At 36.2% G+C, this 25,498-nt stretch overlaps 4 protein-coding genes across 4 annotated transcripts; 2 read left to right on the forward strand and 2 right to left on the reverse strand.

The window, feature by feature from the left end:
- Positions 1-1,141: 1,141 nt before the first annotated feature.
- MONOS_12257 (uncharacterized protein) lies at positions 1,142-1,531 on the forward strand (the record flags this gene model as incomplete). Its single annotated transcript, XM_067864865.1, has 1 exon — positions 1,142-1,531. The coding sequence occupies one exon, from the start codon at positions 1,142-1,144 to the stop codon at positions 1,529-1,531; it is 390 nt and encodes a 129-aa protein (XP_067730815.1).
- Positions 1,532-2,547: 1,016 nt separating this feature from the next.
- MONOS_12258 (uncharacterized protein) lies at positions 2,548-4,296 on the forward strand (the record flags this gene model as incomplete). Its single annotated transcript, XM_067864866.1, has 3 exons — positions 2,548-2,831; positions 2,892-3,370; positions 3,529-4,296. 3 exons carry the CDS (start codon positions 2,548-2,550, stop codon positions 4,029-4,031), a joined length of 1,266 nt encoding a protein of 421 aa, XP_067730816.1. The 3' UTR covers positions 4,032-4,296.
- A 2,112-nt stretch (positions 4,297-6,408) lies between these two features.
- Positions 6,409-7,996, reverse strand: MONOS_18594 (uncharacterized protein). The gene is made up of 2 exons (XM_067871627.1): positions 7,533-7,996; positions 6,409-7,474 (listed from the first exon to the last, which is right to left on the reverse strand). Exons 1-2 carry the CDS (start codon positions 7,965-7,967, stop codon positions 6,851-6,853), a joined length of 1,059 nt encoding a protein of 352 aa, XP_067730817.1. The 5' UTR covers positions 7,968-7,996; the 3' UTR covers positions 6,409-6,850.
- Positions 7,997-13,878: 5,882 nt separating this feature from the next.
- Positions 13,879-19,945, reverse strand: MONOS_17349 (uncharacterized protein; the record flags this gene model as incomplete). The annotated part of the gene is made up of 2 exons (XM_067870261.1): positions 13,879-19,802; positions 19,885-19,945. 2 exons carry the CDS (start codon positions 19,943-19,945, stop codon positions 13,879-13,881), a joined length of 5,985 nt encoding a protein of 1,994 aa, XP_067730818.1.
- Positions 19,946-25,498: the final 5,553 nt, after the last annotated feature.

Here is a 25,498-nt window from a genome sequence, read left to right on the forward strand (position 1 = left end):
CAACTTTGAATTTGAGTATTGGCGAAGTTAGATCTTAAACCGCCCATAAATCGTGAACAATACTCATTATTGAGGAGCAAACCTGCTCCTTGCGTTCGGATATTCGCTCTATTGCGAATTGTATTATCCGACTCTCGCATTGAAAATACATTGCAGCGAGAAATTCATGTTGTTTTTATCATTAGAATTGAATGTTCATATCATTGATTGATGAAATTGAAGCAAGTTTAAACTTGAATCAACCATGAAAATATCTGCGTTCGTACTGAATTTTCTTGTGTAAGCATTTATTACAAAATATTCGGAAGAGAAACAACTCTTTATCCATTGATCCTTATTTGGTAATGGTTATGATGATCGAATAATTATATTTGAATAAGATTATCCATTGGAAAGACGAGAGATTGGAAAATGATAATTTTCTGCAGAATTGACAGTATTATTTTGTGAGGTGGTACGAGACAGCAACAACGGGAAATTGATTTTGGAATTGGGGGAGATGATTTTTATGAAAAGCATCTTCGAAGGAAATTTCTTTTTTAAAAATAACATATGAAAATTATAATGTGTGCATTTTTTATTGTTCTTGTTCATTTTAAAGATGTTTCCATCTGTGGTCTTCTCAGAGAACAAGAATCTGATAAATTACATTAAATGGACATTTCTTTGTTTTTCTGAGGAGAACATCAGAAGAGAGCCGGATACTGGGATACAATCAGCAGATGGGAATTGCATATTTTCCTTATTTCATTGGAAGAAGAGATGAAAAACAAATTCGACTGAAAAGCATTTGGATGAAGTGGAAAGAAGAATGCCAACAATTGTGCAGCATTTGGAGAAAATATTTTCTTACTGTGGAAAAAAGTGAATGAAAATATTTAAAGCAGGATATTTTTTTTTGTGAATAAAGGATGATTGAGAAAGGAGCACTGCAAAACAAGGGAAAAGGAGATTGACAGCATCGGTGATTGGACAATCTTCTGTTTTCGCAACAGAAAGTGCATGCGTGTTCTTTTGAAGATTTTTAATAATCAATTAAAATGCAGGGCATTTTGATCTTCTAGAAAATTATCAATTCAATTTCTTCTCTTCATATTTGAGAGAAGTTGCTTTCATGTGGCATGTCACTTTCGCGATCAAAATGAATAGCGCCTCCCCACCACCAATTGCTCCTTTAATCTTCACGCTTCCTTCGCAAAATGTTGATCAGAGCCACGAAGGAAGAATAGCAGAGGAAAATGAAGAAGAAGGTGCGAAAGAAGATATAGATATGATGGATGATATTTTAATGGCAATAAACATAACAGATCCAACAATTTCCTTTTTCGACTTAAAATTATCAAGATCTGAATTGGAAGATGAAACAACATTTTACAACGAGCTTGATTTTAATCCTGTGATTAGCAAGAGCCCACCCGCAGCAGTTAGGTCACAGTTCTGGTATCGCGACGCATTGGACAAAGCAGGCGAGCAGGTCGAAAGATATTTTTTCCAGCCCACAAAACAATGCTATTATCCATTCAGAACATAAAGATGAAACCAGATTTAGCTCGTGAGATGACAAAAGATGCGTTGTTACTAATGACTCAGGCAATTCAAGAAGCCAGAAGAGCTCGGATACAAGGCAGATTCGGGTTCACAGCAGCGAAAAAGATGGAGGCAGACACAACGGGAGGCTTATTAACAAAGAGACAACAAGACATTTTGGAGGAGGTTCGTATTGAACAGAAGCATGTTCTAAAAGCCACATAGGCGATAAATAACAAGAGAACATTTAACGCTCGAAGATCATCATTCAAAGCAACGCAGGCAAAGGGCTACAGTAGTCGGCGGTTTTTTCGAAGTTGGACCCGGACGCCTCGAAGTCAACCCTCTTTTCGAAACTCCCAAAGAAGGTCAGCGGAAGCTTGGAGAAGGGGAGTTTCAGGGCGTTCCGAGGGAGGAAAGAAATATTAAGGAGCACGCAAAAATAAATTGGAGGCAGAGCTGCAATGTATTTGCAGGAATGGGACAAGATAAAGGGAGGAAAATTAATCAGACTTTGTGCTCATGTTGAAGGGAAGGACAAAAGAGCAAAAGAAAGATTGGAAAATAGATCATAGGAAGATGGAGCAAACAAATGAGATAAGAACAGCAGAGAGTTATCAGAAGTGTGCTAAAGGAACAACTCGAAACTAGAATAATCAGCATGAACTTGGAAAACCGGGTCAAATTCGGAAACAATATATTTTTGGTCAAAAAGAAGTCGGGAGCTTGGCATCAGATCCTAGATTATCGTCCCCTAAATGCAGCAATGAAGAGGTTACACTTCAAATGCGAGAGCGAGAGAACTGTAGAACACCTCATCCAAAAAGACGATTATGCAATTACGTTGGATCTTGCTCAAGTATATAACCTCATTCACGTCTCACCAGATTTAAAACCGAATCTCAGTTTCAAGTTCGAAGGAACAGATTATTCATTCGAAGGAATGCCGTTTGGATTTATGGATGCGCCAAGGATCTTCACAAAGATTATGAGGAAGGTTACAAGATCCATAAAGGAAAGATGGAACGTGAGAGTGATCGCGTATCTCGACGATATGATAATACTCCACCAGGACAAAGAGTATTTCATAAGAATAAAGAACCAAGTGATGTTGTTCTTGGAAAGTTTGGGACTTCTGGTTCACAAGGACAAATGCCAGTTGGAACCAACGAAGAGATTCACCTATTGGAGCTTCAACTGGGATACAGAGGAGTTCACAACGAGATTGGGAAAAGACAGAGCTTCTTCTCTTGTTGCTCTCCTCAGTCTCTGGGAGAAGAAGAGCGTCAAGGTCAAACAAGTTCGTATTAAAGATTTCGCTTCACTAATTGGGAAGATAAATGCAGTTCGCTTTTTCATACAAGAAACATCACTCCGGATGGTGGGCCTGCATCGTCTGCTCCAGAAGAATGTGAGGACATCAGGATGGAGCGGGATAATGAAGATGAATGCCTATGTTCTGAAGGAGTTACGGGAATGGAAATGGATTCTGAACCTGAGCATGCCTCGACAATTACAAACAGTATTTTCCCGCCAAGCAACACTCACAACAGATGCATCGGAGCTAGCTTTGGGAGCGACACTTCGAATCAACAACAGAATTCTGGACTTGCATGCAAAGTTCCACAAATACGCTCGCAGCAAATCTTCAAACAACAGGGAACAGTTGGCTGTGTTATTGGCACTCCATCATTTCTCACAAATAATCAAAACCAACAAAATATCTCAACTTCAATTGAGGTCGGACAACAGCTCTGTTCTCTTCAACATCAATCGGTGGAATGCGGGGAAGAATCTCAGGCCAGTTCTTCGAAAGATATGGAAGTGGAAAGAAGCAACGAAGGTGCAGATGAAAGCTCAACATCTTCCAGGGACACGAAACAGCAGAGTAGATGCATTATCTCGACTCGAAAGAGCAGGGTACTACGCCATTAAAGAAAAAACCTTCAAAAAAGTTATATCGCTCACCAAAATCAAACCGAATTTCAACGCCTTTTTTAGCTCAGCACAATCACAAGATGGATAAATGGTGTTGTGTAGAAAGCCCCATAGCAGAGGACGGGCTGTCAGTTCCTTGCATTCAGGAATGTGTTCTTGCCCATTCTCCAATTCCGCTGATTCTGATGGTGATTCGGAAAGCACAGCAGGAGAGAGCTCAAGTTGCTCTACTCCTGCTGAACTGGAAAGGCAAGAATTGGGAAGTTCTTTTGTCCGACAGCAACTTCTTCAGTTGGGAACTGAATTACAATATACAGGAACTGATGGAAGGTCCATCAATGAAGAAGACAGGAGCGAATCTTCCTCCTGGGAAGCTCAGGTTAATTCTTCTGAATCCCTCAAAAGAAAAGGTCAACAGTTTTGGAAACAAGCCTAACAGGAACGAAAGATTTCAAAGGAGCTTGGTGAGCAATGCAGACAAGGCGTTGTCCAATCCACATTCGATGGATACCTTTTCTGATTTGCACGTTTTACCGAACAATGGAAACTATGCGGACACACAGTAATACCAGACAACCTACCAGAGTGGACTGCAAAATGTGCAGACGTGTTTTTATCCTTAAAGAATAAAGGGGTTAAAGTATCTGTGCTTCAGATGATCAGAGCAGCGGTGTCCTTTTTCTCATCGCTCGCATTCAACACAGCCTTGGGAGAGATTCCAATTATTAGAACACTTTTCCGGTCGTTCAGAAGGACAGACACGGTAAGGAAGAAGATAGCGCATGAGATATGGAATCCGAAAACACTGCTTAAATACAATAATGAACTGGGATTCAATTTCAATCTAACTTTCTAAGCACTTACACAGAAAGTTATAACTCTTACAATGCTTTTTTCCGCCTGCAGGTTCACTGAATTAGATGGGGTGGACATGTCCCAATCTGCAATAACAGAGGATGGTGTATATTTGGATACCTCCTTAAAGACATTAAATGACAGAACAGAGATCGCAGTTCCTTTTCCGTCAGAAGTTCCTTTCATTTGCCCAGCTTCAGCAATCAGAACGTTATGGGAAACTGTTCAAACGAAAAATTGCAGAACTACCCATTTGTTGCTTAACACAGATACCTTTGAGCCTCTCACTGTTTCTGGAATCAGAAGGCTGGCGAAGGATGCAATGGAAGAAGCAGGAATTCCAAGGAAATTCACGCCTTATTCTCTCAAATCTGCAACTCTATTTGCATAAACAATGACCGACATTCAACAGGCACAGATTGCAAAATTCGCTCGTCTTTCACCAAGGACCAATACGTCAGTCAAATATTTCTTTACGAGTCGATTATCCAAATCAATGGCAGACGTTATTGTTGCAACAATGAATGAGACAACAATGGAAGGAGAAGGAAGCCACTCAGAAAATGGAGAATAAGAAAACACGAATGCAGAAGTTACAAAACAAATTCATTCAGAGACTGAGTCGGAAGGCGAATCAATGGAAAGAATAGAGACAGAAGTTCGGAGAACCACAAAGATCCGCTGTGAAAGACCAAAAGATCAAAGCAGTTCAACTTTCCAAGGAAAATCAAGTTAGATTCAGACAAAAACTACTTCAAAAAGCAAACAGAAGGACCAGGAATCAGACACATTCATAACAAGAACAAGAGCCCAGTAGCGAAGACTTGAGAAGTCAGAATACGCAGAAACGACAGAATCTCAAATGAGTTGCAGAAGTTAAACTCCAAATTAACTGTGGTCTCTCAAATATGAAGAGAAGAAATTGAATATCTATTTTCTCTCTCAATTCAAAACAAGTTATTTTTATAAGTTTTTTCAATCATTTTTTCCATTCCAACCAACAGCATTTTTTATGTTGAGCGTCATTCCTGGTGACAATCCATTTCAGCAGCATTTTTGCGGATTGTTTGATTTCCACTCCTTCTCCTTCGATAATTTCATTGGTTATCTTTTTGTTGGATAATAGAAAGAACGGCTTCTTTGTTTTTGAGAATTTGTTGTTTGGATGGCTATCATATTCTCATGTTGCAACAAGGAATGGATCTGCCTTCTGTTGTGATGTTGGCTGCAGAAAAATTCGAATCTATTCATTTTGTCTGAATTTTCTTCAAATGAGTCTTGTTCGCCTGTGCCATTCATCACATCTGAAGAGCGTCATCGAAATCATCCCATTTTATTTCTCTTTCAGCTTCTTCTTCTTCTTCTCCTCCTCCTTCTTTTTCTTCTTTCTTCTTCTTCTTCTTCTTCTTCTTCTTCTTCCTCCTCTTCTTCTTCTTCTTCCTCTTCCTCTTCTTCTCTTTCTCCTTTGTTTCATGCATCAACGCCATTTTATCCAACTTCTCCTTCATCATCATCAACTTCTTCAAATATATCAGCATTACATCTCACAACTTCTTCTGCTTCATTGCTATTGTTATTTTTATAATCATCAACTTCATTTGATTAGAATTTTTTTCTTCTTTTTTCCTTTCATTTTTCCTTTCCTTTCTTTTTTTATTTTTTAGTTTTGTTCTTTAACGAGAAAGAATCGAAAGAAGAAGAAGAGGAAAGAGGAAAACTAAAGAGAAGATTTGAATAGATTCTGGTGGAATAGAAAAGAAAATAGAAATTCAACATGTTCTGAGAAGATGAAGATAAATAAAGATAAATTGAAGATTAAGAAGAAAGAGAAGAAAAGAAATGATGATGATAAAGAAGAAGATTGAAGAGAAAGAAAGAAAGAGAAAGAAATTTATAGGAAGAAAAGGAAAATTGAGTCATTTAACTTCACTTTCAATGAAGCCAAACTGTAGAAATTTGAAGAAGCGCATTTGACTTGATAGAGAAAGAACCAATTTTTATGTTTTTGTTTCATGTTTTTTTTTTTTAAATTTTAAATGAATTTTATGTAACACTTCAAACAAATGAACTTCATTTCACTGATTTAAAAAAGAAAGCATGTATGTATGAATGTATGTGTGAATGAATGTATGTATGTTCTTGTTTACAGAAAGCTTATTTATCTCCATTTAAAAATATATTTATAATGAAAATGATGACTTTTTGTAATTGGCATAGGGAAAAGGAAAAGGTTATTTTAAAAAAAGGATATCAAAAAGCACAATGAAAAATATCGAAAAATCTCACTCAGGGTTTCAGATGATAATTTCGTGGGTGGTTTAACAAAGGGAAAGATTTTCGAAAGAAGGATATTTTTCAAAAGGAATTAAAACGTTGCCAATTTTATTTTTTCAAGCATTCACAAAATAATCAGAAATTTTCAGCGATAGTCCACTATAAAATTTTTTATTGAGATAACCAAATATTTTATGAAAGCTGGTGATGGCATCTTCGTATCCTTCTTCTTCCATCTTTTCATGAATCTCCATTTTTAGTGCCTTTCTTTCTGCTTCTTCCATTTCATCCTTCTCCCCTTTTTTAATTGCCTTGAAATTTCAAGAAAAATTTTTAAGTTTCCATTTGTATCTTCGTTGCTCATCGTTGGCTTCTGAATCTTCTCCATTAAAAAATCAAAAGCCCCACTTTTCAACAAGCCATTCACCCCAATATTGTGGTGTATGATCATAATCAGTAAAGTGGTTTTAAAACTAATGGAAAATATTTTTTTATCTCCTCTTGTTAATCTGAACAGCCGTATTATGCAAGCAAGTGATGCTATCAAATCTTCATCACTAAACTCAACATCAAGAATTATCTTGTCAACTGTTCTGCTCCATCTTTTCGCAATCCACATGTCCTTCTTTTTTTCATTTTTCCTCTCCTCTTTTTCCTTCCCCCAATCCACATGCCCCATCAGCTCTTCCATTTCTCTTCTTGCCTCCTTCGCAAAGTGTAATTCATTCATAATGATATTAAGCAAGCTTGACTCGTGTTTAAAAATGTTCGTTAATAACATCCAAGCAGACTGATAGGCAAGTCGAGTCAGATTCTGGTGCTTCTGATGATATTTGATTATTTCTTGAAGCTCATTCAAATAAAGTTCTCTTTTCACTTTCTATGCAAAAAATAAGAAAATAAAAATTATAAATCAATCAATAAATAAATTAACATACATTCCATTGAATAATATCACTCAATGCAAGCAAAGCCATTTCCACTTCTTTTTGATTGTCGCATCTTTCCTCTTTCTTCAACGCAATTTTCAGGAGACAAGGCACACAAATCGATATCAATTTTGATGAAGGTTCGCAGTTAAGCAAAAGATAGCATTCGCAAAGGTCAGTCAAAAGATTATCATTCTTTTCATCTTTTTTCTCTTCCTCTTCAATTATTATATTCTTAAATCTTTTGCACAATGGAGTTTCTTCAAAGCGCAGACTATAAGCATTTTTCAAAACACAACAATATCCAACATGTTTCAACAGCAAAATTGAACTTTCAATCGAAAGTTTCTTTTCTTTGATCATTTTTTGAATTTTGTCGAATATATATCCATTTAAATTATAAAATAACTCGTATTTATTCATTTCATCAATCACTTCATTCATTTCTTCGATTTTCTGTTTCTGCTCTGCGTCTGTGAATTGTTCCAATTGTGAAAATTTCTCTAAAAAAAGTGAAAAATCAAAAGAGAAAAAAGTATCCATTTGTAAATTCAACCATTCATTTCTTTGAAAACTTTGCAAACCCTGAAAAATTTGTCTCCCTGAATGTGACTGAGAAATCGTAAAATTATTTCAAAACGATTTATTTATTCATTTTCAGAATTGTTATGAAATATTCGAACAAATAGAATTAAAAACAACAAATCTTATATCTAATAACACTGACTTCAATGCATTTTCATGTGACGTTGATGTCATTTGCATCAAATCAAGTGAGTCTTTGAACAAAAAAATTTTGTTTTTGAACAAATAAATAAGGGTGGCCAACCTATAATTTAATAACAGATGATTTTTTTTTGGTGATTTGCAGCATCCTGAGCATGTTTGAGCTGCTTGTGCGCACAGCCACAGATGCATCCATGCGAGTTATAGCACTGCAGAAGAGCAGGGATTATATTATCAGATGGATGAGCATTGGCTGTTTGCATCGATTGCTTACAAAAAGTGAATTGATGGGGAAGTTGCATGAAATTTGAACTTTGCAATATATTGCAAAATATATGGTGCAATATAGGCTGCGATATTTTGAATGAAAAATAACTCAAGCAAGATGCAGAAAAAGCGAGGAGAATATCCGAAAGATTGAATTGAACCGCTTTGTCATTTCAGGGAAGTGCAGTGTACTTGGCATATCATTTGAGCAGGATTTGTTTAACATGGTTTTTGGGGAGAAGGTTGGTTTTGTGGAAAAGGAAAGGGAATTGGGGGTTGGACAATGGAGGAAATGAGCGGAGTGAGACACTCAGCAGGCCTTTACAACAATCGCATTAGCATTTTTCATGAAACCCGTTGGAAAGCTATCAGCGAAGACTTGTTGTTGAATTGGGTTTTGAAAAGGAGTTCATTTCTTATTTATTTGGAGAATGTTTTAATTCATTTGGAATTATGGCCAGCTTCACAATGGATTCTAAGAACAAGAAAGCTGGTTGGACAGATAATTACCAATCCTTTGGAGATGGAAAAATATGGAAAAGCCGAAAAGATGGTTCTGCTTTTTTTTCCATTCATTTTTCTTTAAAGGTGTTCTTTCAATGAATGCAGATTGGCCACGAACATGAATGCCACGAAAAGAAATCTTCTTTTCATTTCGCGAAAGATTCTGAAGTTTTGAGATTATTCTTGTTTGTATTGCATTCAACGATGACATTCGTGACTTCTGCCATCTGTGTTGCATGACAATGCTTGACATGAGTTTACAAGAAAGAGAAAAGCAGTTTATTTGGCTTATTTGTGAGAGTATTCTGCAGAAGCGACTCTTTCACCAAAGCTGATGAGTTTTTTGAGCATTCTCATTCAGAACAAATTCATCCTATCCTGTTGCTCAATATGACTTGGAAAAACTTGCATCTTCTATTTTTATTCACCTTCGCTATCTTTTTCAACAGTCTCGCTTCAACAAAAGATGTTCATTGCCAGAATTGATTCATCAATCACATGATCAAAAAATTCTTCATTTTCTTCTCTTCTCCTTTGAAGTCAACTTCTTTTGTCGTCAACGTCTTCTTCTCTGCCAATATCCTCATCACACATGAAGTTCATTTGAATTGTTGACATCATTGGACAAGCATAATTTTCTTTTTCTGAGGGAAAAACAGTTCAACCACACAAAGGCAGTCAACGATTTGTTGCTTTCCTTCTTCATCTGTTTGTATCTCTCTGACTTTCACATGTTTTGTGATGAAGATTGTTTATTTCATCTGAAATCACCTCATCGAATGAAACTTTTTAATCAATCGACATAACGCAAGTTATTTTCAACATCTTTATAAAAAGGATTAAATTCGCTTCACAATTCTCAATTGCTCCACCTTCATAGCCCTAATCATCTTTTGATTCTTCCTCCTCTTCTTCCTCTTCTTGTTCTCCTTCTCTCCTTCAGTGCTCCTTTCATTAGAAATAATTTTCATTGAAGCCATCTTCTTCAATCATCATCTTCTTCTATTTTTTCTGTCGTCTCACAGATATCAGAGGCATTGCTCATAGTGTAATTGCTCTTCGACCGCCTCTTCGTCACCAACAGCCATATGCATCATTTGCATTGTTTGCGTTTTGTGTTCGATTTGTGCTCGTTTTGTGCTCGTTTTTGGATGGCATTGACGAAGCTGCGAACAATTTGAGAAGAACATTTGGAAATAAACAGGAGCGCATCTTCATCAAAACATCAGAGAATGCAAATGGCTGAAGGCAGAACAAAAGAACAGCAAATGGATGTTACAATAATCGAGGCAAAATGGAAGCGAAGTTTGTGTGTCTTCTTTGTTGGTGTGAGACATTGTTAAAAGAGGAACTGTCTTTCTCTTCCTCGACAATGAGAGGAAATTTTCTCATTTTGGTAGGAATCGGGCAATCATTTTGTGAAAGCCATGAATGAAGATGTGCGAGCAGAGGACGAAAGAGAAATTGGATCCATTGAGAGTTTTCGAGATGGTACACATGAATAACAGGGGGAAAAAAATCAGCTTTCATTGAGTTTTGCGGGGCACGCGATTGATGAGATACTCGACATTTAGGAGGAGGAGGAGGAGGAGGAGGAGGAGGAAGAAGAAGAAGAAGAAGAAGAGGAAGAGGAAGAGGAGGAAGAAGAAGAAGAAGAAGAAGAAGAAGAAGAAGAAGAAGAAGAAGAAGAAAAAGAAAAAGAGTATGTGGGATAAGATGATGAAGATGTTGGAAATGGGATAGGTGTGGTACAGAAAATGCAAGGGACCGATTATATTCACATCATAACTTTCCTCTTTGTCTGCTATTCAACCATCATCATCATCTTCTTCTGTTTCTTCTTCTTCCTCTTCTTCTTCTTCCTCCTCTTCTTCCTCTTCCTCCTCTTTTTCCTCTTTTTCATCTTCTTCCTCTTCATCTTCCTTTTCATCTTATTCCACACCTTCTTTCTATTCTTTTTCTTTGCAATTTAGTATCTTTTCATCTGTCATCATATTCCCATAAATTCCAAAATAAGCTTATTAGAATACTATCATTCGGAGAAATGCAATCTGAATACTCTATTTCTCCGACAGCTATATTCAGAACATTTCACTCCTTCTATAAATAGCATTAATTCTTCTTCTTCTTCTTCTTCTTCTTCTTCTTCTTTTTCTTCTGCAAAATTATCATCGTTTACTTCTAATTGAATTTATATTTCTTCTCCGTCTCGAATTTCTTCACATTCTTCACCTTTCTTTTCTTTTTCTTTTTTTTTTTTTTTTTTTTTTTTTTTTTATCTTCTTCTTCTTCCCATTCTTCTTCACCTTCTTTATCACCTTCTTCTTGACCTTCTTCCTCTGCTGATAGCGAAGCACTGATCGCATCAAACATCATCATCATAATTATTATCACGTCACTCACTCAATCACTCACTCACTCACTCCTAACGTCTCGAATAAAGCTTATTCTTCAGATGTGCCAGTTTCAATCAACTTTCATCCTCACTCAACATGCAATTCATTCAAGATCTCTTTCAACGTCTGCTCTTTTGCCATCTCCTTCTCTTGTCTCTCTCCATTCGCACTCCTCTTCCATCCAGCCACCTCTGCCTCGTCCTCTCCAAAAGGAATCTTCAGTTTCAGTCACTTCCACAGCACCATCCCAATTGAGAATGGAGCTGATTCTTTTGCTGCTTCCTTGTTCTTGTTCATCTGCAACTCTGGTGCCTTCCACCTCAGACACTCTTTTTTGAAATCTGAGTCATCCTCAAAGGCCGATGAAAGAAGAGGATATTTTGTGAACATCTTGCTCTTCACAGAAATATTGGAGGAAGATTCAATCAGCTGTGGAAGTCAAAGAGAAGAAAGAAGCATCTGAATCATCTGATGAGCAGTCAGAATGAATGGGAATGATAACAAACCATATGCTAAGAGAATTCATAAGATTTGTGGAACCATATTCCTCAAAAGAGGGGGAAAAGTTATCTTCCTCGTCCTCAAAGGCATGAAGAGCTTCATTCACCACACGGAACCTGATCTGGATCGCTGCATGCTTTTTATTGGTTCGTTCTTTCAATCATCACAAATATTGATGAAAAGGAGAATATGCTATCTTATCATTGAAAATATACAAATCGGATTCAATTTATTTATGAATGGCATGCATTCAAACAGAAGATCAGCTTAAAAGCGTCAGAAGTGAAAGCATCAGATGATAGAGATTCCAAAATTAAGGAAAGAATGAATAAAAAGAAAGAAAGAAAGAAAAGAGATGAAAGGAAGGGATGCGAGGGAAATAGGATGTGGAAATGATGGAAAGGACAAGAATGATTTTTTTGGAGAATGTTATTTTGATTGAATGGAACAAACACACCGCACCAAAAGAGATGGACAGAATGAGAGAGGAATGAACAAATAAGACTGAATTCTATTTCTTGTGGAAGGAAATACGAGGAGGATTTATTGGAAAGGGAAGGGGAGCCAATAGAAAAAGACAGATGAAGATTTATTTGGAGAGAAAATGTTTGTTTGAAGGGTATTTTGGAGGAAGCAGCAGAAGGTTCAAGCAAACAGGAAAAGAGAATGAAGAAGACAGAGAAAAAGAGATAGCAAGTGAGAGAGAAAATGAGAAAACGAGGGGTTTAGGGAAAGAAGGTGGACAGAAGAGCAAGGGTGATGACATGAGAACAAGGAATGAAAAGGAGGGGGAGGAAGAGGCAAGGTGGAATGGAATGAATAGAAGATGCTATTTCAGAAAGGATACTTACGTTGGAGCAGCTGATAAGATTTAGCAGAAAAGCGAAGAAGAGGAAAGATGGAAAGAAGGAAAGAGGAATGAAGCAAACGTTGGATCAGCAATAAGAAGGGATCTTGATTTGTTAGGAAGAGGGCGGAGTGAGGAGCAGAGGGAAGCTCTGTTTCAACGAGAGCATCACTCAGAATCCATCTTGTCTTCTTTTCCTTCCTCCACCTCATCCCAGCTGCTTTCTTGTTATTTTTTTTTTCTGAAGAAGCTGCTTTGGCAGCATCAAACTTGGGGGATGAGCCCCATCTTTGAAATTAAAAAAAAGGAATTGTTTTGTTTTTCATGTTTTTATTCTTGTTCATCGGCACAAAGTCCTGTGCCCCAAACAAAGTGAGCTGCAAAACAAAGCAACCAATACCTTTCACTTTGAATGATTCAACAGTCAAATAAATAAAAAAGAATAAAAAAGTGAAAATATATCCAATTCAGCAGAAGTGGGACTTTACAGCTTTCTTGCTGAATGGAAGGCGCTTTCGCCTGAACATGTCAAAAGCGAAAAGCAAAAAGCGAATGGCAATTTGCGTATGCCGAAAATTCAAAGTTATGGAACATCAAAATAAAGATTTAAAATTTTAAAATTAAAAAAGGTAAAGCCAAGTTATAACTTCAAAAAATAAAATCATCATTGCAAAAGTCGAGTTTAACTGTCCATCAAAATGGACAAATCAAAACATTATAAAAATGTGTATTAATCTTTCAACCATCACAAATATCATAAGCCTTTCTCTCCTCTTCCTCTCCTCCACCTTCAAACTCTTCTCAAGGCTTTTCTGAAAATTGTGAATGGCGAATGAAAAGAATAGTGAATAGTGTTCAGTAAACAAATATAAACACATATGTCCATGTATATATGCACATGTATTTAATTTCACCATCACCAACAAAATAGCAAACGTTAAATAACAGTGCAAAATTCAAAATGATAAAAAGGTTGTTGAATGATTTTCAGTGCAAAATAAATCGAAAAAATAAAAATATCAAAAAAAACATATGTATAAGAATAATTCTCCCCTTCTCTTCCACCCTTCTTTCTCGCTTTCTCACTTTCTTCCCTTCTCTGAAACCATCTCTCTTACACATTGTTGCTCATCTCCTGCTCCTTCTCTCCGCCAACATCCTCATCATCATCCGAGTTGTACTTCGATCTTCTCTTCTTCACAACCACCACCACCACAATCACTATCACCACCACTGTAATCGCAAACACAATCGGTACCACAACTGCCACAACAATCACTCCTATGTTCGTTTTTGGTTCGTCTTTCTTTTCTGGATCTGTTTCTGGCTGTGGCTGTGGTTCTGGTTCAGGTTCTGGCTCTGGCTCAGGTTCAGGTTCCTTCCTTTTCAGATACTTTTCATACACATCCTCTGGCTCAGCATTGACATCTGCTGCTCCAACAACCCACCCTGCATTCCCTTCATCGTAGCTCTGCGCAAACTCAAACGCTCCTTCCTGCTTGCCGAACGCATCAAAATCGGCTGCCACAATGCACAGAGATGCTCCTGAATTCCCTTGCCCCTTGTTCGTCCCATCAATTTCCAGTTTGTTCTCTCTTGGAAGCTCAAGATTCCCACTCGCCTGCTTCATCTCAATATACACCGCCCCAGATTTCCCATTTTCTGCCTTGCACTCCTTGAATGTGCATGCCTTTTTCCTTCCCATCTTCACCTTCGAATCATCCTCTCCCAGCGATATCTCCAACCCTGCTGTATTCCCACTCTTCGACTTCACCTCTTCCATCTTCAGCCCTTCAACAACCACAACCGACCCTTCTGTCTCTTCATTGTTTTTGCTCGCTTTTACCTCTCCTATTGTTTGGTCACTGATGCTTATCGCTGCTCCATCTTCCACTTCCACCTTCTTCACTTCCACATCATCAATCAAAACTTCCTTTGCTCCTTCAACCAAAAATGGTGTCGCTTTGAATGAAACTGTTTTCGCATCATCAACACATTTAACTCCGCTCATGGTTAATGATCCTGCACTCATTTTCACAAGATGTATTCCAACTTTTTCTTCACCTGCATTTGAATGCATCACAGATGGATAAGTGGCTGGTTTTGGTCGAACAAATCTGCAGTTCACAATGCTCAATTCTGCATCTGCACCATCTGTAACTATCAATGCAAACATTCCTGTTTCAGTAGCTGTCGGTCCATCATTCTTTACTTGCTTATTTTCCAGTGTTGTTGGGAAGTTAAAGGAAAGGCTCCTGAACTCAACTTTTTTCTTGCATGTGAGTAAATTGCCTCCTGTTTTAACATCGCAATCGATCGTAACTTCTGACTCGCTTTCAACATCATTAGTCTTTTGCACACCCACAATCGTGATTCCTGATGATTTGTCAAATATTATTGCTTCAGCTTTAAGAGCATCCTTTCCTTCGTCATGTTTGATGATTAAAATAAGGTATCTTTCATCACATTCTTTTTTATCAAGCAAATCATATGCTCTTTTCAAGCTTCCAACAGGTCTTTCAAATGTCTTTCCATCACCACCTGAAGCTCCACTTTTGGCATATGCAATCGGAGGATCAAAATATCTTGCAGTGAAGTCAACATCTTTGTTTTCAGTTTCTTTTGCTGCAACGAACCATGCATGATCTTTAAGCGTGTAATCTTTTGCGAAACTTTTCTTCATCGCTTCTGCAATTTTTTTATGAAGTTCGGTTTTCACATCCAGATATAATCCTGTATTCTTGATCGAATCGCCTTCTCCTGCACTGCAACTAGAAAAACTCAAATAGCTTCCTGTTGCTGGCCATAGCAATTTGGAAGCATCGGTAATTCCCATCATCTTCAAATAGATTCCACCTGATTTCCCATTTGCACACGTGCATGAAAAAAATATTGTCATTCCAGTATTTCCAATCGTAAATGAACTTAATGAATTTTGGCTCTCAACATAAAGTGCCCCACTTGTTGCATTCGATGCCTCAGCTGTTGAAGCACATTCCAAAAATGTGCAGAAATCCAATGACACTGAAATAGCAGCATCAACTTTTCCAACAATTTTCATCACAGCACTTGAGCTTGAAGTTATCTTTCCCAAATTCAATAATATCAACGAAACCGAATTTGCTCCATCAACCAAAAATGGTGTTGCTGAAAATTTCACTACGTTCTCTGAGGTGCACTCAACCTGATTCATCATTAGAATTCCTGCACTCACTTTCACAAGATGAATTCCAACTTCTCCTGTTGTTGGTCGAACAAATTCGCAATTGTCAATTGTGAGTGATGTTGATTCTGTATCAGCACGGATAAGCGCGAATGGATCTGCATTTGCTTTCAATGTTCCACTGCTTTGTGTTAATGTTGTTGGGAAGTTGAATGTCAAATATTCAAACGAAACTTCTTTCTTGCACGTGAACAAATCTTTATTTGATTTTGCATCGCAGTCAATTTCAACTTTCTCATTTGCATCTGCTGTATCAGCAATTCCTTCAATCACAATTGACGATTCTTTCTCCAACGTAATTGCGTTGGCCTCCAATGCATTGTCATCTTTGATAACTTTTATTTGATATCCTCCTAAATTTGTTCCCTCTTTCAACAAATTGAACGCTTCCCCTATCGACCCGGCTGGCTTTCCATATTCCGTCCCCAAATCATTTCCTCCTTTTTTGGCAAACGCAATACTGTACAAATCAATGAACTTCGTCACAAAGTCAACATCGTTTCCATCTGCTCCTTTTGCAGCAATTAACAAATTGTTTGTTTCGACTTTGTAATCTGCTGCAAAGCTTTTCTTCATCGCTTCTGCAATGTTTTTGTGAAGTCCAACTGGCACCTCCAAATATAATCCTGTGGATTTCTCTGAACCATATGCTCCAATTGTGCACCCAGTGAATACAAAATTGCTTCCTGTTGTTGGCCATTTTAATATGGAAGCATCGGTCATTCCCGTCATTTTCAAGTAGATTCCTCCTGATTTTCCATTTGCACATGTGCATCTGGAAAATGTTGTTATTCCATTATTTTTTATAGTAAATGTGCTATCTGCTGAGGTACTTTCAACATAAAGTGCCCCGCTTGTTGCATCGCCTGAAATGCATTCTGTAAATGTGCAGCTGTCCAATGTCACTGAAATGGCTGTATCTGTTTTACCAACAATTTTCACTGCGGTGCTTGAAATTGATGTGATCTTCTTTAAATTCAACGACGTCAATGAAACTGATGATGCTCCTCCAACCAAAAATGGAGTTTCAGAGAATGAAACCGCTGTCTCAGCATGAATGCATTCAACCTGATTCATAATCAATGTTCCAGCACTCACTTTCACAAGGTGGATTCCAATTTCTCCTGTTGCCGGTCGAACAAATTCGCAATTGTCAATTGTGAGTGATGTTGATTCTGAATCAGCATGGATAAGCGCGAATGGATCTGAATTGTCTTTTAATACATTTATATCTTGATCCAGTGTTTCTGGGAAAACGAATATCAAATAACTGAATGTAACTTTTTGTTTGCACGTAAATAGATCATTATTTGATTTTGCATCGCAATTTATCTCAGCTTTCCCATTTGTGCCGTCTGCATTTGTAATTCCTTCAATCGTGATTCCCGATGCTTTATTAAATTCATTGCATTCTGCTGTAAGTGCATTTTCAGCTTTGATAATCTTTATAGCAAATCCTTGGTTGCTCGTTTCTGCAAGCAAATCATACGCTTCTTTCAAACTGCCAATCGGTGCTTCTTGAGAAGCCCCTTCTCCTACCCCACCATTCTGAACAAATACTGTCGTCGGTCTATCAAAATATTTTATTGTGAAGTCAACATCTTTGTCATCTGTTTCTTGAGCTGCCACAAACCATCTATTATTACTAAGTGTGTAGCTAGTCGCAAAACTGCTTTTCATAGCTGCTGCTATCTCTCTGTGAAGGTCGACTGGCACATCCAAATACAACCCAGTATTTTTAATTGAATCGCCTTCTCCTGCGTTGCATTCAATAAATTCCAAATTGCTTCCTGTTTCTGGCCATTTCAATTTATCAGCTGCAATGTTTTTCAAATTCAAATAGATTCCTCCTGATTTGCCTTTTGCGCACGTGCATTTAGAAAATATTGTTATTCTATTATCCCCAACCGTAAATGAACTTCCAGCATTTTCGCTTTCAACATATAATGTTCCACTTGTTGCTGTTGCTGTATCGCTTGAAATGCATTCCGTAAATGTGCACTTGTCCAATGTCACTGAAATAGCTGTATCTTTTTTTCCAACAATTTTCAAAACGGCACTTGAACTTGATGTTATCTTGTCCAACATCAATAATGTCAATGAAACCGAATTTGCTCCATCAACCAAAAATGGTGTTGCTGAAAATTTCACTACGTTCTCTGAGGTGCACTCAACCTGATTCATCATTAGAATTCCTGCACTCACTTTCACAAGGTGGATTCCAATTTCTCCTGTTGCCGGTCGAACAAATTCGCAATTGTCAATTGTGAGTGATGTTGATTCTGAATCAGCATGGATAAGCGCGAATGGATCTGAATTGTCTTTTAATACATTTATATCTTGATCCAGTGTTTCTGGGAAATCGAATATCAAATAACTGAATGTAACTTTTTGTTTGCACGTAAATAGATCATTATTTGATTTTGCATCGCAATTTATCTCAACTTTCCCATTTGTTTCATCTGTATTTGTAATTCCTTCAATAGTTATTTGTGAAAATTTACTAAATTCATTGGATTCTGCTAGAAGTTTAGCAACTCCTTCACCTTGTTCAATTATTTTCAAGAAAAATCCTTCAGCATTTTCCTCTGCAAGCAATTCATAAGCCCCTTTCAAACTTCCAACAGGAGTATTAAATGATTTTCCATCACCTAAAGCACCACTTTTGGCAAATGCAGTTGTTGGTATATCAAAATAAACTTCTGTGAAATCAACATCAGCATCATTTTCTCCTTTTGCAGCGACAAACCATTTATTCGACGTTATCTTGTAATCTTTTGCAAAACTACTTTTCATTTCTGCTGCTATGTTTTTATGAAGTTCAGTTTTCACTTCCAAATACAATCCAGTATTCCTGATTGAATCGCCTTTTCCTGCATTGCAATCAAAAAATTCCAAATGCTCTTTCGACATTGGCCATTTCAATTTGGAAGCTTCTGTTATTCCCGTCATTTTCAAAAAGATTCCGCCTGATTTCCCATTTTCGCAGGTGCATGTGGAAAAAGTGGTTGGATTTGGACTTTTTATTGCAAATGAACTATCTTTCGAAGCACTTTCAATATGTAATGCCCCACTTGTCGCTGTTGTATCGCTTGAAGAGCATTCTGAAAATGTGCAATTATCCAGTAAAACATCAATTTGACTTAAACTAGTGATTTTCATGACCGTGCTTGAACTTGATGTAATCTTCTTTAAATATAATAATATCAATGAAATTGATGATGCTCCTTCAACCGAAAATGGCGTCACTGTAAATGCTGCAGTATTCGTGTCATTAAAACACCCAACTCCTGTAATCGTCACATACCCTGCACTCACTTTCACAAGATGGATTCCAACTTCTCCTGTTGTTGGTCGAACAAAGTCGCAGTTAGAAATTGTTAGAGAAAATGACTCTGTATCCGCGTGAATCAGAGCGAATGGATCTGTATTTGCTTTCGATCCTTCTGTAACGTCAGTTAATGCTGTTGGGAAGTTGAATATCAAGTATTTGAATGTCACTGTTTGCTTGCACGTGAACAGATCACTATTTGATTTAACATTGCAGTCAATCTCAACTTTTTCATTCATTCCTGCTGAATTTGTTATTCCTTCAATCGTGATTCCGTTTGTTTTTTCAAATGTTATTGCTTCAGCTTTTAGAGCATCATTTCCTTCATCATTCCTAATTACTTTTATTGCAAGCCTACTTGAATATGGATTCCCAAGTAATTCATATGCTCCTTTCAGACTTCCAATTGGCGTAAAAAACTGTTTTCCATCACTTGAAGCTCCGCTTTTGACAAACACAGTTATCTCCGTATTCGCTGAATCAGCTGTTTGCAAAAATACAGTAAGTGCAAAAAATATCGCAGAAATAATTCCTTTCATAACAATAGGGTTTTTCAGTGTTTATACCAAAATATGATCGTTTCTCGTATACATTGTATTTTGAATTGAACACATAAAGGTTATACATAATTTATGGAATCAACGTAATTATGGTTTCAGACTGTAAATGCTTAAGGGATGTTTAAATGGTGTCCGGAGGAGAAAAGAAAAACACGGAATAATTGTGTTCCATAAAAAAATTTTTGCTAGAAATGTTTTATCGGCTGGGAGACTGATACAGCATGTGTGCAAGCTTATTTCTATCAAACGCGCAAACGGAGTACATTTTATTACTGATGGGAAGATGGAGATTTTTTGGTGCATTCGATGATCACAAAGGAACAGATGAAAAACAGATATTGTTGTGTTATCTTTTTTGATTGATTTTTGTATGGAATGTTTTGGGATATGTCTGCTTCATTGAACAAGCGGAGCTTTAGGGATTTGTTATTTCTTTCTCGGGAGCTTTCAGAAAGTGTGTTTTGAGTTGTTTGGGTTTGGAATATTTTTTGGATAAATTTGTTTTTCAGAGGACATCATTGAAGTTTATGTTTTTTTCTCATGAAGCTGTTTTGGGGAGCGGAAGATCTGGTTCAGAAGATGGCTGGAAATGGCAGGTAGAATGGAAGGAAACGGATTGAATGGATTTTTCTCAGTTGTTTGTGATATTTCTGAGGTTGCTGATGAGAAAAATGTTGGACGTTGGAAAAGATCTTTTAATAGTCCTGATGTTGCATAAACATTATTGGCTGAGATGTTGAAAGATATTATGTTGCTGGGGCTCGAATTGAGGCAAGTTTTGGAAGAAGATTGGCTTGAAAAAGTCTTTTGAAAGAAGAAGGAATGGTTGAAAAGACCCTTTGTTTGTTGATTGAACGATGCGAGAGCTGCACATCATCAGATACAAATCCTCACATTGCCCCAATAGAAGGACTGTTATTTTGTGTGTTTTGTTATTTGAAAGTTGCTTGGAAGATAGAGGAGAATGAGGAAAGGCAAAAGGATATCGAAATGTCTTTTCTGTGCTAGAATGAAACAGAGGGAATCTTTGTGTGAACTTATTTCTTTTTTGAGTTTTTTATTTGAAAATTTTTCTTTAATTTAATCAGGATTGAGGCAAAAGAAGTTGGAATAAAGGAGTTTGCAGAAACCATAAAAAGCCTTCAAGAACATCTGTATTTTAAACATCTTGCCTGACAGTTGGACACAAGAGAGTTGGAAGAGCAATAGGCATGAGCGGAGTGGAAGGGAGGAAAAGTGGAATGAATATCATAAATATTCAAAGCTTGTGGAATACTTGGAGCTTCTTTTTCCATTGACAGTTTTGATGAAGTTGAATTCAAGCAGTTTGCCGAATGGATGGCTCAGGGACTGTTGAATGTTGTGGAGCTGCTTGGGGAAGCCAGATTGCATCACTCGTTTCGGAGGAAGCAAACTGTTGTTGTGAAATGTCATTCGAATTGCTGCTTTTCTGGGTTTATGTTCTTTTTTTCAGTTCCAAAGAGATTGAAAGAATGCTCATTCTGTTTTGTTGGCAGGGCAAGTGGAAAGTTTTTGATTGAGAGAATTTTGAGTTTAAAGAAATTGGGCACGATGAATGCACAGCAATTGCGAAAGATGTTTTGAGGCATGACTTGATTGAAAATATGTTATTTTTTTTGATTCTTTATTTTTTCACATCTCATTCAATTCAGAAAGAATGCACGAAATGGAATAAGATTGAAAATGGATTATTTTTCTTTTCTGATTGAAATGATTGAATTATTATTGGTGTGTAATAAAAGAAGTTTTTTTTATAAAGATAGGGTAGTTTTTTAATTCGGATAATTTTTTAAATGGGAATGAAAAAATAAAAAAAAATTTATTTCACTGTAGCATGTTTGTTTCTAAATAAAAGTTCACTAGTAATAAATATAATCAATCAACTCTCTCTTGATTATTTTTCTGGAATTTTCTTGTTTTCTTTCATCTCCAGAATTATCGTCAAAAAAAACTTTTTTTCGTGGAATTTTTCATTTTCTATGGTTTTTCATCCTCAAACAATTTTTTTCCCACAGTTTTTTCATTATCATCATTCATTATCTTCTCTTCTTTCATTTTCTTCTGATATCTCCATTCATTCAAAAAATCTTGATCGATTATAATTTTTCCATGAAAATCAAATTTGTGGTTCTTTTTCTTCAGTGTGACAGAAGGCTCATCAGGTAAGGTGGAAAGAACAGCATGCCATTGATTTGACAACATTCCACTTTTGACAAACGAAGAAACAATTGTTTCAGGCAATAAAGCTGTTTGCAGAGCCTGAGAAAGGGTATCTGCAATTGCTTTTCGACAAAGAGAGACAGATGAAGAAGCAGGAACGACAAATTTTGTGTTAACACATTTTTTGAAGACGGCCAATACTCCACGGTCGAGAGGCTGAGTGAGGTGTGTGCTGTGAGGGATGAATGTTACCACTTCGATGGAGGCATTAGCGAATTTTCACCAAATTTCGGGCTGAGCTCTCGATGGATGAGAGTCCTGCAGAAGAAGGCATCTTTCGTCATCTTTGTTCAAAAGAGTTCGTCTTTCTACGATTCCTGGAAGGAGAACGTCTTCGGAGTATCTTCTAAATATTGCGTCTGTCGTCCAGCCATCGTTATCTTCCCAGATATTTATTGTTGAGCTGAGCATCACACGCAGTTCGGCTGGAATTTTCTTTGAATGTCATTAAACGATGCTTTTCAAAGAATAACCGTCTGCAGCAGCAGCAACACACAATGTTGCGTTTGGCATGTTCATGGGCGTTTTGTTGAACCCAACTGGTGAATCGGAAGGATGAACGGCTATTTGTTTTGTGGAATCAGAGAGACAAAAAGAGGATTTGTTGGTGTTGAAGATGAGAAAAGGAGAGTATTTGTGAGAGTCATGAAGTGATTGAAGAAGAGAGAAGAAAGGTTGAAGAGACTGCTTATTTGAAACAGATAAACGTTGAATGTCAACGATATGAGGAATGGATGATTTGAGATCAGGATTGCATTTGACAAACAAATACTGAGTTGTTTTTGAAATTTTGACTTCTTGATCTTCTTCTTCTCCACTTCGTATTTTTCTATCAGACGGAAATGACTCCATCTTTCATTTTTATTATTAAAAAAAATATTAATTAGAAATATATAAAAATGCAAACCAATCGTTTTGTTTGAGCTTAAGAATTACTCACTCCTGTTAAACTTTTTATTTTGATGACTCAGGAAATCACTTCTTTATCTTCTTTCGTGAATAGCTCTGGAAGACCAACTTTACCCATGGTTCTTCCCTTTTCAACAGCAGTAACGGCTCGGTTTATCGATGAACAAGAGAATTCATTTAGATAAACATCGTCGGTAACACGACATTTTCCATCAGCAATTATTGAAGCAATTCGAACTAATCGATTTTTGATTTGATGAAACTGGAAAGATAATATTATATCTCTCAATTTCGTAAATCCACTTTCTTCTCTTTGTTTGACAACATTCATCCAAATTTATTATTTGTAATGATTTTATATATTTTTAATAAAATTTTTTTGAAATGAAAAAAAAATCTTAAAAAAATTCGATCAAATTCTATCTAAGTAATACCCCTTGCTATTTCCTTATCTCCTCAAGGGAGGCACTAATCAGAGATGGAGGAGCGAACACCCCCATTTCCCCCCATCAGATATTAGGAATAGTAGTTTAATCTGAAATTCTAATTGCTGACTTTTTCTTATATATCAAAAATATGATAAAATATCCAAAAATTGGGAAGAAATAATTCATAATTAAAAATTTTGTACGGAAAAAAATGTCCGGATTAAAAAAACCATTCTTCAAGTTTTGCATGCAGTTATTTCCATGGATACTGAAAAAGGGATTGATTGAAATTGAAATGTTGAAAATAACTACACACAAGAAGCAGTTGCGCGTCTTGCACATTTCTGAGACATCCTGGTCAATGTTCACTAGCAATTCACTTATTCACAAATTTTTATTTGATTCTTTTGTCGTTTTATCGGTTTTTGAATTTATTATTCTTTTGAATAATTATGACGTGTGATAATGGATTGTCGATAAGTCGGATGAACAGTATTGAAATCATCTTTTTTTTTGTGTTGAAACAAAAATTCTATAATTGTTTTGTTTTTGTTTTCGATATGTTCCTTAAGTTCATTAAAATTATATTCAGTATTAATTTTTTTTAGCAACTTTTTCAAATATTTGGAATTGCTATCTTATCTTTGTCAACTTTGTGAATTTTCTCTCATAAATTCATTTTTCAAAAAAGAAATCAGGTGAAAACAGACAACACTAATTATTTACTAAATTTTCTTCCAATTTACTGTATGTTTCAAAAAAAAATGGAAATAATTTTTCCATGTTGTTATCATTTCTTCATAGTTTCCATTCTTTTGAAATTAAAAAAGTTGGAACTGAAATTATAAATGAATATTTTATTTGGGTTTTGACCTGAAGAATGGAAAACGAAATTTATCTGAAAAGAATACACCAGATAAAAAGATATTGAACGTTCAGATTTTGGCAAAGAGAAAAAATAAAGTAATTTTTACAATATTTGGAAGAACAAAAACACTTTAGTGAGTCACAAATCCGGGACATATTACAAATCCGGGAAAGTGCATAAATTTCAGGTTTGATAAAACTTTTCGCTCATCCATTTGTTTCAAATTACATAAAGGAAGCATTTGAAGTTAAAAGAATTGCTTTTTTAATATTATACTGTTCGCAAAAACCCTTAATCTTCAGATTTTTTTGAAACACGAAAGCTGAAGATTAAGGGTTTTTGCGAACAGTATAATATTAAAAAAGCAATTCTTTTAACTTCAAATGCTTCCTTTATGTAATTTGAAACAAATGGATGAGCGAAAAGTTTTATCAAACCTGAAATTTATGCACTTTCCCGGATTTGTAATATGTCCCGGATTTGTGACTCACTATTCATTCATTTTTAATGAAGTAATACCCACTGAAAATGGACCATGAATGATGAAAAAACAAAAAATAAAACAGGTGTATTTATTAACAGATGTGTGAGATTATAAAATATATTGCAATAAAATCAATGACACTTGTATTCAGATAGGTTTGTACAGTTTATTTTCAATTTTGATAAAGAATGATGTAGTAATGTGTGAAACAATATTCAAATGATTTTCACTAAAAAATGCTTGAAAGTTGTGTTATTCTTGATGAAAAGTCGCAAATGTTCAATATCTGAGTGTGAAAAAATGCACCTTATTCTGTCACTCTTTGCAATTGATCCATCAAACTTTATCATTTTGCATAATTGAATTCACAGACCTATTTGAAGTTAGATTGAGTGCATGAGGGATACATTTGATGAACTTTTGGATTAAAATGATTAAATAAGTTCCATTTTTATTTAACTTAGATAAAAAACATCTTCAACTTTTCAAAAAGAAAAACCGAGATGGCTGAGGAGACGAGGCAGTTAGCAAAAAACAGTCGAAGAAAAGTTTGTTTTATATATTTTTTCACATTAGAATATTAACCTGAGATGTTTTTTGTCTTTCTCCAAGGGAAGGAGGTGGAAAAGAATGAAAATGAATAAAAGCATTATATCTCATAATAAAATGTGATTATCGAGTTGGGAGAGC

This window comes from Monocercomonoides exilis, assembly GCF_001643675.1.
Source record: "Monocercomonoides exilis strain PA203 chromosome Unknown scaffold13-1861174, whole genome shotgun sequence".
Taxonomy (NCBI): Eukaryota; Preaxostyla; order Oxymonadida; family Polymastigidae; genus Monocercomonoides; species Monocercomonoides exilis.